The 13,058-nt window shown below is 35.0% G+C and overlaps 1 protein-coding gene across 1 annotated transcript in view; it reads right to left on the reverse strand.

Annotated features, from left to right (window-relative positions):
• Positions 1-2,929: 2,929 nt before the first annotated feature.
• LOC126481120 (methyl farnesoate epoxidase-like) overlaps positions 2,930-13,058 on the reverse strand; it is a 189,820-nt gene continuing 179,691 nt past the window's right edge. The window contains exons 8-9 of the mRNA XM_050104654.1: positions 3,645-3,786; positions 2,930-3,567 (exon numbers count right to left, since the gene is read on the reverse strand). Of these exons, the coding sequence (XP_049960611.1) occupies positions 3,392-3,567; positions 3,645-3,786 (318 nt within the window). The 3' untranslated portion in view covers positions 2,930-3,391. The remainder of the gene's footprint in view (positions 3,568-3,644; positions 3,787-13,058) is intronic.

Genomic DNA, 13,058 nt, shown 5'->3' on the forward strand with positions numbered 1-13,058 from the left:
TGTGTACTGCCTGTTATGATACATCTGTAGTTCACTAAATGGCCATGGTGGTGCATCGAGCAGTCCCCTGTTTGATACCTTGGAGGAATACAATGTTGCAAATGGGGTTTCCGATTAGAAGTTATGAAATACTGCCTGTCCTACCCCCATATCAAGGAGGTGGGGTCCCACATGACACTGAATTAATAAGGTCATTGAATAGCATGTCGTAAATTATGATTTTGTACCCATTTCTATTCCTCTGATTATGGCACTATTTGTGGTGAAATGAAGAAAATGCTTCAGACGAAACATATGTAGATTTTGCAGTATCACAATCTGCAATAAAAAATGAGCATTCCCATTGAAGATTTCAAAGTTGCCCCCTCTGTGACCCACTAACAGGGTGTGGTGGCAGGTCAAGTGTGTTACTATTGGATGTCCCCCCCTGAGGCAAACAAATTTGAATTATAACTTTTTTTGATCTGATGTGTTTGTGAGGTATTTAAATGTCTTCAATTAAAGTAAACACCATATTCAGGTATAAAATAATTACCGTTTTATCTAGTAAGTCTCTTCTAAAATTGCAGTACAAAATGTCATATTGTACATTGTGCACTGAAATCATATACTGAAGATTTTTATTGACAGTAAATTACTTATATATTAGTGACTTAATACATTCAACATTACATTGAAACAATGAGCTTTAGATTTTGACAGACGAAAATGATTTAGTGAAGGGTTGTTGCATGCTCAGATTACATTCTCCATACTTATGAAAATAAATATTAAACATGGAGAAAAGCAGATTCCACAATTAATAATTTTATAAAAAATGTAATTTGTAACTAGTAACACTGATAATTTACAAGACACAATATTTGTGAGTCACAACCTCCATTCGTTAGATCATAGCAAGAATTAGAATTATGATCAATATTACTTCAAAAATGTGTGACACATAAAACTCAGTTCATTCTCTTGATATCTAATACTATAATGTAAACTGAAGTCTGTATCAAAGTAGCTGCTACTTCCTATTTTATGCTGCTGTTTCATGTTGTCTGATGAATTTAAGCATAATGCTTTTGGTAATTGTTTCTAGAGCCAGATAAACTTCCTGACACAAATTCCAGTTTAACCTATGAAAATAACATTTTAGTTAGTGTGAAAGTGCAAAAATTGCTGCATTCCTTAACTAGAATGTGGTGTGTTATACTGTGTCCATAGACATGTGTAAATCTGTGCAAGTTTTAGTTTGTGTCAAATAACCACAAATGGTTACAATTTGCAGTAATGATTTCATACATAATATCAGTTGTTGCTATACCTACATCCCAGCTAAATATATATTTTTAAAATAACTTTGTGTACAATTATTTCAGCCTCAAGAAAATATAGTAATAATCAATGTAAGAATTTTTAAGTTGAACTATGCAGCATGTGTGAAGTCTCTATGAATGATAAGATGTTGTGTCCTCTAATATCAATATTATGAGTGGATTGTACCCAGTCATAACAATCAAATGCTTTGGTGGTTCATAACAAAATTATATGCTACAAGATGAAATTATTATATATTATTATAATAGAGGGAAACATTCCATGTGGGAAAAATATATCTAAAAACAAAGATGATGTGACTTACCAAACGAAAGCGCTGGCACGTCGATAGACACACAAACAAACACAAATATACACACAAAATTCTAGCTTTCGCAACCAACGGTTGCTTCGTCAGGAAAGAGGGAAGGAGAGGGAAAGACGAAAGGATGTGGGTTTTAAAGGAGAGGGTAAGGAGTCATTCCAATCCCGGGAGCGGAAAGACTTACCTTAGGGGGAAAAAAGGACGGGTATACACTCGCACACACACACATATCCATCCACACATATACAGACACAAGCAGACATATTAAAAGGCAAAGAGTTTGGGCAGAGATGTCAGTCGAGGTGGAAGTGCAGAGGCAAAGATGTTGTTGAATGTTATTATATATTATGTAATGTAGGACTGTAATTGGCATTCTTCATATCCATTGTGGAATATGGGGAAACTATCTTTTAAAATGAACTGGCTGAAAAATACTCAAGTAAAGAAAATTGTTCATCTGTGTAGCAGCCCCACAAAACTCAGTTAGTGTCAAATGCTACAGGGAAAATAATATTAAATATGTGTTCCTTCAGGTTTTGTTAGCAGATAAAATATTATGTCATTTTTTAGGAGTGCATCCAGGATATTATTAACTTTTGTATAAATATATTGGCTGACAGCCTTTCAGCCATTCTCCAGATGAGTTGCCTGCAAGATTTTTAAGGTGCTTTAAACTCATGTTTTAATAATATTGTGAGTAACTCACTTTGAGAACAGGTGAAAGGTTGTCAGCCAAAATATTAGTACAAGAGTTAATGATATCATGGATACACTCCTGAAAAATGGTGGTATATTGAACATGTTGATAACTGAGTTATTCTGGTTCCATGGAAGTCTTTTTGGTGTAAGACTCACTACATAGTAAAATGATTCAACATTTTAGCCATCACTGCAAATGACTGAAACTTTGAAGGATTATTGACAGCAACAATGTCCATGGAAATCTATGCCCAAATGTACTGTTCAATTACTGAGGGCATTCCAAGAAAATGATCTTTTTGATAAACCACAAAAATCTTGAAGGAAAAGAAGTGACTGTTCTGTGAAATTTTTTTGTTACAACTTAGTTAACATTGCATGTTCCAACAGAACAGCTTTCAGTTATGTGTTGTGTAACCATTGTCATATACATCCTATGATGCCATTTAATTTGATCCTGGAATCTGTCCTTGTAAATGAGTATGTCAAGTTGTTCATAAGAAATGAGTCTCAGTTTGCAGGACATGAAGTGTTCCAACTGCTGCTTTTTATTTTTTTTAAATGTACACTGTGTATTAACCTGTCATAAACAGATACAATAACAAACAATAATTTCAGGCATCACTGAATAAACATTTCCTTAGCAGAATAATGTAGTAATAAGTTGTTACTGAGATTGCTATAAATGAATTGGTGTACTTACTTGGGTTATGTATAATTAAACTGCAAGGTACATTACTGGAATGCATTGGAAAACTACATTAGAATTTAATAATTAGTTGAGAGCTATAGTTCACATATTGATAACCAGAAATATGAAAATACTCCTCTTCTTGTTCATATGTAGCTGAGTTTTTACAAACCTCATCTCTATTTTATAATGTTCATTGGAGACTTTTCTATTCTCTCACTAATTCAAAGAAGTGATGATATGGCAGTATGGAGATAAGTAAATGAAATTTCAATTAATTTCCATTCAGTAATACATATTCATGTATTAGGTTTTAATTGCTGTCATAATACTGGTGCTGAAAATAATTATATTTTTGTGTTGTTGCAATGTTATCGAGATTTAAAAATAATATCATATGGTTTTGGAGCAAGATTAAGGCCCTCCAAAGTAGCATACTTTAGGTCAGTACCATCTGCAGGAACAAGTTGAAATTTTTGTAAGATTCCAGCAAACATTTGGAATAAACAACATTTTGCCAAATGCTCCCCCAAGCACCGACGTCGACCTGAAAGACAAATTGGAGCTGTGAGATATGAACCACAAGTTACATTACTATTACCCACTGCATTATCAGTAACTCACCAAGACCAAATGGTAAGAATGCATCATCCTCTCTAAACTGCCCAGTTTCAGTAATGAAACGCTCTGGTCGATATACTTCAGGATCACCCCAATGGTCTTTATCCATGTGCAATGACCAGATATTTAGTAGGACAACTGTATTCTGCATCAAAATACAAAAATTACTTTATATTGACACCTATTTACACTTAGAAAGCATATGAAGTGTCTCTATTAAAGAACACAGTAGAGATAGCAATACTTCTTTCACTGATACTATTTTTCAGGTTATAAGTAACAGTAGAATTGAAACATTTTAATTTAGAAAACTTCCATTTTAATTATATGGTACATTATGGCAATAGAGAGGATTTAATATTACACTGCTTATATGAGGGTTATTTGGAAAGTAAGGTCTGATTTCTCATAACACAGAAACCACAGCAGCGTTTTTTCAAAAAACTGTTTTTATTTTATTTATTATGGCTGTTGTCTACAACGTAGAGATACAAAAGCTGTTGGAATGTTATGACAAATATTCAAAGACCTTTGGAAACTATGTAGAAAAAAAGTTTGGTGTAAAAAACACACTACCTGCATCCCAAAAGATGATCTGTGACAGGTGCAGCATCCATTCCTAGTGAGTGTAAGACATTAGCAAGCCTAAAAGTATCCAAGTCTGCACATAAACTAAAATAATTTTAAAGGTGACAACTGTCCTAAGTGCAAGTTGTGATCTTTTCCATTAACCAGTAACTACAGCTTACAGTAGCTGCAGTTCATAATAACTGCCATCAGCACTGGTACCAATGGCTTCCTCAACAAAGCATCTGTAGCTTGTAGTAAGAATTTTCTGAAATGAATTTTTGGAGTACATTAAATGCTGCCTCCTTCTAGTGGGAATGATTGTGGTGCACTTGTAACTTACTTTTTGAGATTTGGAAAAGGAATAAAGATATAACAGTAGAATAGGAATACCTGATATCCACAATTTCTCGCAATCTCTTTTTCCTTTGGTTTCTATTCCTTGTGTAACTTTTCCTATGAGTTCATTATCACATTATATTCTCATATATTTTATGTTGCTGAATTGCCCCAACAAATCATGATCTTGCCACCGTGAGACAGCTTGTGTACCTGCACTAAACGGATAGCTATACTATAGGTGCAACCATATCAAAGGGGATGCTAGTAGAGTGACCAGACTAATATGTGGTTCCTGAAGATGGGGAACAATAGTTACAGGAGCAATAATATGGATATTGACTGATCTGGCTTTGTAACACCATTCAACATGGCACCAATATGTTGGTACTGTGGGTGGCTGAAACTAAGGGTAAACTAAAGCAATTATATTTCCTGACAAGCTGCAGCTGTACTGTACTATTTAATGATAATAGCATCCTCCTGGGCACAATATTTTGGAGAAAAAAATAGACCTTGATTTGCACCTCTGATCAAAGCTACTCATGAGGATGTTGTCAACATAAAATACAAATACCAGAACCTCCATGTGTATTTCATCCATTGTGCAAGTTACAATTTAAAATTAATTCTTAAAGATATTGCAAAAGTGAATAAAGAAAATATTTTGAAACAGATGAGAGCTACAGTTTCTCTGATTACTGCATGCTGTGATGGTAGAATTTAAAAACTTGTTCTGTGACTAGCTTCAAGATAACATTAAACCAATTAAACCTGTCACAATGGAGTGTAAAGTACAATACCAACTATGCAGTAATAGAAAGATTTGTTGGCATTTTTAAGTCTCTGACAGACATAATTATAGGAAATGTAATGCAACAACACTCCAAGACTGTGTCTAAGTGCTTAGTGCTTCTGACCAGTTTCAGTTTCCAGGACTACTAGGGATTTTTCCTTGGTTGGAAGACTAGGACAGGATGCACTGAGCCTGGTGACACCTACTGAGGAGTGATTTGAGTGAGAAGAAATGGTTACAAGTTATGAGAAGATGACAGTGATTGGGAGGGTGGTATGCTGATCCCATGACCTTCCATACCACAACTGAGTGTAGCTATTTTTCCTGGCAACATGCAGCTATACTATACAGTTTAATGACACTGGCAGAGGATGATATGAACAACATGCCAAAGATGGCACTGAACGGCCTGCCAGGGTCTGAAAGCAGAGCTGTTTGATGAATACTGTAACAGCTCACAATTACCATTTTTGTGATTCATTACAAAGTACTTTAACAAAATCAATACAACATCTGAGGCCATGAGTTCTGAGATTATGGACATTACAGCTGAATATAGCCTATTAGGAATAGTACTGCAAGTAACAGCTAGCATTAATGAATCATCCAATAAAATTATTGATGAAGCTATTAATATCTGTGAAAGACTGGGCATTGAATGTAGATCTCTAAGAAATAAATAAAATATTAAAGAAGTACATTGACAAGTCTTGTAAGGGTGAGAGGAGACAGACTTAGAATGACTCTTTTCTACCCAATTATTGGAACAATTGATTCATATATTAAATGCACTTTCAATGAATGAATGAAACTGTAGAACCATAAAGAGCAATATAACCTTTATTTATATTTACTACCTATAATGGCAAACCTGCAACTGAAGCATTAAAGAATGCAGTGACATTTACTGAGCATGCTACTACTCTGTTTTCACCAAGCTGATGTTAATAAGAACTACTATAAAAGTAAAAATTTCAAAACCGTCTGCTGCAAAAGACTGAGTAGTGTTTTTATTAGTAAAACACAGCTCACTGGTATTGAGCTACACTGATGTATGCACAACAGTCCTCATGTGCCTTACAGTCCCTGTGACAGTTACAAAAACTGAGCAATCTTTTCCAAGCTAAACATATAAAGAACCATTTTCATATCATAATGGGTATGGAATATTTATCTGATTTGGCAGTACTGTTGTCATTGTTGTTGTGGTCTCCAGTCTGAAGACTGGTTTGCTGCAGTGTTACACCCTACTGTATTCTGTGCAAGTCTCTTCATCTCTACATAACTACCGCAGCATACATTCCTTTGGACTAGTTTTCTGTAGCCAAGCCATTGTTTGTATCTACAATTTTTACCACTCTCATGTATTTCCATTACCAAACTGACAATTCCATTATGTCTCTTACATTCCCATAAAACAAGCCCTTTCACTAGCGAAGTTGTGCCATAAATTTCCTTACTCCTCAATTAAATTCAATAGATTAATTATCTGATCTGTCCATCTACTTTTCAGTGTTCTTCTGTAACACAACATTTCAAATACTATGATTTTTTTCTTTTCTGAACTGATTGTCATCCATGTTTGACTTCTGTACAAGGATATACTCCAGAAAAATATCTGCAGAAATCACATACTAATACTTGAATTTATGTTTTGTGTTAAAAAGTTCTCTCTTTCAGAAATGCTTTTCTTGCTATTGCTTAAGTGCATTAATTGCCTCAGCATAATTTCAAATAATTCGATTGCATCCCATTACCCATGTTTTATTTTTGATGATATACATTTTACAGTCAATACACTATCCATTCCATTCAGCTGATTGCCCATGGTGTTTCTCATCTCTGACAGAATTATGATGTTCTCAGCAAGCCTCAGTTTTTATTTCTTCTCCCTGAATTTTAATTCCATTCCCATATATCTCTTTGGTGTCCTGCTTCCTCACACTTTCAATAGAAAATGAAAGAACATGAAATATTGATTTTTCTAAAATAAGAACAATTTTGTTATACTGTAAGACCAATCAAGGAAAAATCATTTAAGAAATACACAATTTTAGGTAACCAAGTCCATAATTTTCATTAACAGTTGTATTGTAAATGTGAAACTTGCTAAATATAAATTTCCTAAAACAAACTATTTGCTTCTGCAGTTACTTAAAAAATCTCTCTTACTTCAGGTAGTGTGCAGCAAGAATTAACAGCTGTTTCAAGTACTGATACAGCAGGGAAACTATCGGCAAGATTATATTTTGTTTCACTAGAGTATTAAAACTCAAGCAGAGTTGACTTTGTGAAAAAGTTTCTTTTTATTTATTTGATTTACTGGCACAAGTGGGAGGGTGATGGCACTTTTTTTGTGTGTGTGTAGGGTGGAATAATGTTAGAATGTTGGGGACAGGAGGAGTCGTGGTGAGAGATAAGGTGTTGAACAACATTTTGATGAGTAGTGAAAGGGGGAGGCAGTTCAGCTTTCGGGACTTACTCCAGGTCCTCCATGATTTTAGTCACACCCTGATGTGAAAAGCCTAATGAGTACATTATCAGAGCCAAGATGGGCACTAAGACAGTAATACAATTGTGTGTGCCAGCTGACTCCACAGATAAGTAAGAAATTGCAAAATACATGATATAAGACAAATTCTTCAGTATTTCAAGGGAGACAATTATTTAATTGGGACAGGAAACTGGAATTCAATAGTAGGAAAAGGAAGAGGAGGCAAAGCAGAACAAGAATGTGGACTGAGTGAAAGAAATGAAAGAGGGAGCTGCCTGCTAAAACTTTTCTCAGGACACAGTTTAATAACTGCCAACATCTGGTTAGTGAAGGCAGCAGACGAACAACAAGGAAAATAGGCAGACCACCTTGGATAGCATATAAGGCATTAGAGTTAACTGATGAAAGAAGAAAATTTAAAAATGTAACAAATAAAACAACAAAAGGACTACAAAGGCCTAAAAGCTAGACTGACAGAGGTTTCAAGTTGTAATGCAGGAATGGCTAGAGGCAAAATGCAAAGCTGTAGAAGAGAGATAGGTATTGTGTATTGTAAAATTAAGGAAATCATTTAAAAAAAGATAAGCAGCTGCATGAACATCAGTCCAGTACTAAGCAGAGAAAAGAAGGCTGAAAGGATGAAGCAATGTACTGAAGGACTATGTGAAGGAAAGAAAGTTGAAGATAAGATCAAGAAGACTACAATGTGATGGGTTGTATGATACTGCAGGAAGAATTTGTCCATGCACTGAATGACACATGCCAAACAAGGCATGTGGATTCGATGATATCCCCTCAGAATCATAGACTACCCTGCTCCCAGAAATGTTTCATTCTGCATGCAAGATATACGAGACAGGTGAAATACTACCAGATTTCAAGAAGTGAATATTATCAAACCATATATTTAAAAAAAATCATAGCTGCAAAACTTGGAACAAATTATTTGCAGAAAAATGGAAAGACTAGTAGAAGCCAACTTAGGGAAGATAACTTTGGGTTCTGGAAGAATGTGGGAAAACACAAGACAATACTGACCCTATTAATGCTCATACATCATGGATCAAAGGAAGACTGAGCTATGTTTACAGCATTTGTACATTTAGAGGAAGCATTTTACATTTGATTTTGTTGACTGGAATACATTCTTTGAAATTCTGAAGATAGAGGAGACAAAATCCAGTAAACAAAGGATTATCTACAACTTGTACAGAAACCAGACTGCAGTTATAAGGGTTGAGGAACTGGTTAATCCTTACTCTCCAGACACTAAGGATTATAACATCATGGTGAATGATTCTTTGGATTCTTGTATTGTAGCATTCACAGACTACCTCCACAAGGACAAAATCAGAAAATGTATAAAGAAGAATTTTTACCCTTCACAGTAACATGTCCTCACATGTGTATCAGATTATTGGCCAATATGCAGTAAAGTGAAAATGATGAGTATAAAGAAAACAAATTCCATCAATTTCAGTTGGAAGAGAAAAAATGACACTGTTAAATTACATGTTGATACTATATAAATTGCATAAAAAACACAAAATTTCTAGGAATGGATACCAATTTTCATTTGAAATGAGGTGAATGCATAAAGATACTTGCAAAAAGAATGTTGTCAGCATGTTATGTTCTTAGAGTCCTGTCATGAATGGCACAACAGCCAATGCCTTATAGTTACATACTATTCATATATAAACACAAGTCTGTAGCTTTGGAGTTCCTTTTGAGGGTACAAATGCTGTATTTCATCAAAATATAAAATCCTTAAGGAATAAAGTTTAACTACTAGAATTACAATTGTGAACACTGGACATTGCCATTCTATGTATCCCTGAACATTGGTGTGAGGAAAATGTAATAGTATTTCCTGCATTAACATCATATAACTCGGACTGTTCCTATACCATGATATTCATTAAAGGTGGTAGTTATGTGTTTATGTGAGAAAAGGTATTACATTTAAAATTACAAAAGACTTTATAGCATTTAGTGAGGATAAACATTTCGAATTCTCAGCAGCAGAAAAAAAAAAAAAACATGTCAAAAAAAAATTATTATATTTTGCTTGTATTGATCCCCCAGATGTAATATGGATTTTCTCAAAACTCAGTCAGAGCTTAGACAAGGTATCTAGTCCATTAATGAACATTCTAATATGCGGGGATTTAAATATCAACGTAATGTAACCAGATGACATTAGTAGTATATAACGGAATACTCTTTGCAGATGGCATAACATCACTCATAAACTGTCCAACTAGAGTGACCAAACAATCTTCCTCAGAAACACCATACAGCAACAGACATAAAAAGAAAGCACTGACAGCTGCTTGTTAAAATTCTAAGCCAATCAGATCATCTCTGTCAGATATTAAAACCAAATATTTATGTAGGGAAGCCTGCTAAATCAAGTACAAACAAAAGGATCTTTTCAAAATCAAACCTATATCAGTTCTCATCCTAGTTACAACATGAAGGGTGAGAGGAAGTGCATGCAGAAACAAATGTAAACAAAACGTTTAATAAGTTCATGACAATACTTAACCTAAAATTTGAGGAAGCATTTCCCAAAATACTGCATTCCATTAGAGATTTAAAAAATGGTATGGCACCAAATGTATCAAAAAATCCTCTGAAACTCTAAGATATCCCATAACCATAAAAACTAGCCAGACTGACCCAGATTTTTCAGAATTTTACAAAAATTACAGGAGAATTTATAGGAAGGTACTGCTAGCTCCAAAAACGCTACAAACAGTAAAACATTACTGAAGGAAGACAACAAAAGCAAAGCAATCTGAAATATAATCTATAATCAAACAGGAGACAGCAAATGCTTGACAAAATCATCTGTAAACACAGATTTAAAGCAAAGATGCTCAAATCAGCAATGTAAAGGAACTAGCAAACTTCATGAATGAATACTTCAGTAACACTGCTAAGAAATTGCACACTGCAAGGACGAGCCACCACAATCAATGGTAATTTTTTGAACAGCAGAGAAAGAGGTGACGCAGATACACTAGACTCTCGCTAATCTGGCCATTCCTGGTGCATATGGGTGCCGGATTAGCGAAGTTCTAGATTACTGAATGTCTGAAATTTATTTTATTCATTTATTTAGTTATATTCTGAAAACATAGGGGATATAGTGTACTGTACTTTATTAAGCTGAAGGATACAATGGATACAATTTTAAAACATAGGAGATATACTTTATTAAATCCAAAAAACCTTAATTTTCATAGAAAACTTATTCCTTGAGTGTATACTGTACATAATTATACAGTCGTATCACTCAATATGAAACATGTCCCTAATTTTTATCTGTTGCAATGATGATATGCAATGGTGTCATGCTTTATCATGCAACCGCTTCACTAGCATTACATCGGTACTGCAAATATCTGGTTTTTGCATAATGTACTGCAGGAAGACCTTGGCAGCTTCAGCACCAGCAGTGTGAGAAATCTTCATGCTCTCTCCTCCTGTGTCCTCTTCTTCATCAGTTTCATCATTTCTTTCTTGCACACTTTTCATTATTTCTTCATCTGTTAAAATTTGCTGTATCACAGTTTTCTTCATACAGCCACTTAGTAACATCTTCATCATCATGTCAATGTACAAAGTAATTAATAATTTCGCATTGACTGGCTCATTACTGTCGCTCACTACTAGATCCAACTCGGCATCAGTGGATGGCCATGATTTTCTCCGTCTCTTCATTATGGTAGTGCTCTCCACTTTATCCCATGCTTCGGTTGCTTGGAAAACGACATCATGTATGTTAATTGCTTTCCATGCCTTCAGCATAGTCTTGATAGAGTTTTTCTCACTTTTGTTCAGCAAGGAGATGAGAAGTGAGTGTCAATAATGACGTTCCAACATTCCCTGATGCATGGGTAGAATTAAGGCTGTCACATTGGTTGAGAGAAAGAGTGCTTGTCTACCACTGGACTTCAGAGAAACATCTGAAGGATGGCTGGGAGCATTGTCAGTTATAAGGATAGCTTTCAGTGGAAGCTTTTTCTTCTTTAGCTCTTTTCTCACTGCTGGTACAAATGTTCCATAGAACCACTGAGAGAACATTTGTCTGTCCATCCATGGTTTCTTTTGAGTGCAATACTGCACTGGTTGAGTATTTATGTCATTGTGTTGAAAACACTGTGGATGTTTGGATTTTCCATTCACCATAAGCAGTAGTTTATGACTCCCATTTGCATTACAACATGCCATTAATGTTACGCGCTGTTTCTGTTGCTTGTAACCACGAGCTTCCTTCTTGTTCTAGGCAGCTAATGTTTTTGAAGGAAGCGTCTTGTAAAAGAGTCCTGTTTCATCAGCATTATACAAGGCATCAGCAGTTAAATCTTCTTCCTCTGTTATCTTACATGTCTTGCTTACAAACTCATCAGTGTCCTTATTGTTAGCTGAGTGGCTTTCCCCGGAGACTGTCAGCTGCCGAAAGCCTCCATGTCATTTTTTCCAGTTTGATAGCCAACCTTTCCTCACTGCAAACAAGTTACTGCCACCAAGTTGTTTGTTAAATGCATCTGCTTTTTCCTTTATAATTGGGCCACTGACTGGAATTCCTTTACTGCGTTGTTGTATGAACCATCTATAAACAGCTATGTCCAGTTCTTCATTCTCACTCTTTCGCAAAATCTTCCATTTTCCCAACTCACTATCCATTTGTGTTGGGTAGTATCGAATAACATCTTTCTTTTTGATGACATAAATAGTTGCTCATCCAACACTAAACTCAGCAGCCAACAATGGCTTTCTGTAAAGAACCTTGATTTAACTTATCTAAAATTTTGAATTTCTCCCTGAGGTCCAGCATAACGTGTTTCCTTTTAGAAGACATGATTCTAAACTGTAAAGAAAGCTACAATTTCAAATACACTGTATAAAGCACTGTTTAACTAAACATTGTTATGCACAATAATTCATTGTGCATGTGTTTTTGGTTTTGCGCCGGATTACTGAGAGGCCGGACTACTGAGGGTCGGATTAGCAAGAGTCGTGTAATTCACTACTCAAAGAATAAAAGATCCACATGGTTTATATAATAAATGAATATAATAATTTCAATTCCAAAGAAAGCCAATTCAAATGTCAAAAACGAGACTGACAGGAAATGCAAGATGGCTAAGCAAGAATGGATAATGGAAAGTAGTTGAATAAAATCATATGATGCTGAGGGAATTAGATT

This window comes from Schistocerca serialis, chromosome 5 (genome assembly GCF_023864345.2).
Source record: "Schistocerca serialis cubense isolate TAMUIC-IGC-003099 chromosome 5, iqSchSeri2.2, whole genome shotgun sequence".
Classification (NCBI taxonomy): domain Eukaryota; kingdom Metazoa; phylum Arthropoda; class Insecta; order Orthoptera; family Acrididae; genus Schistocerca; species Schistocerca serialis.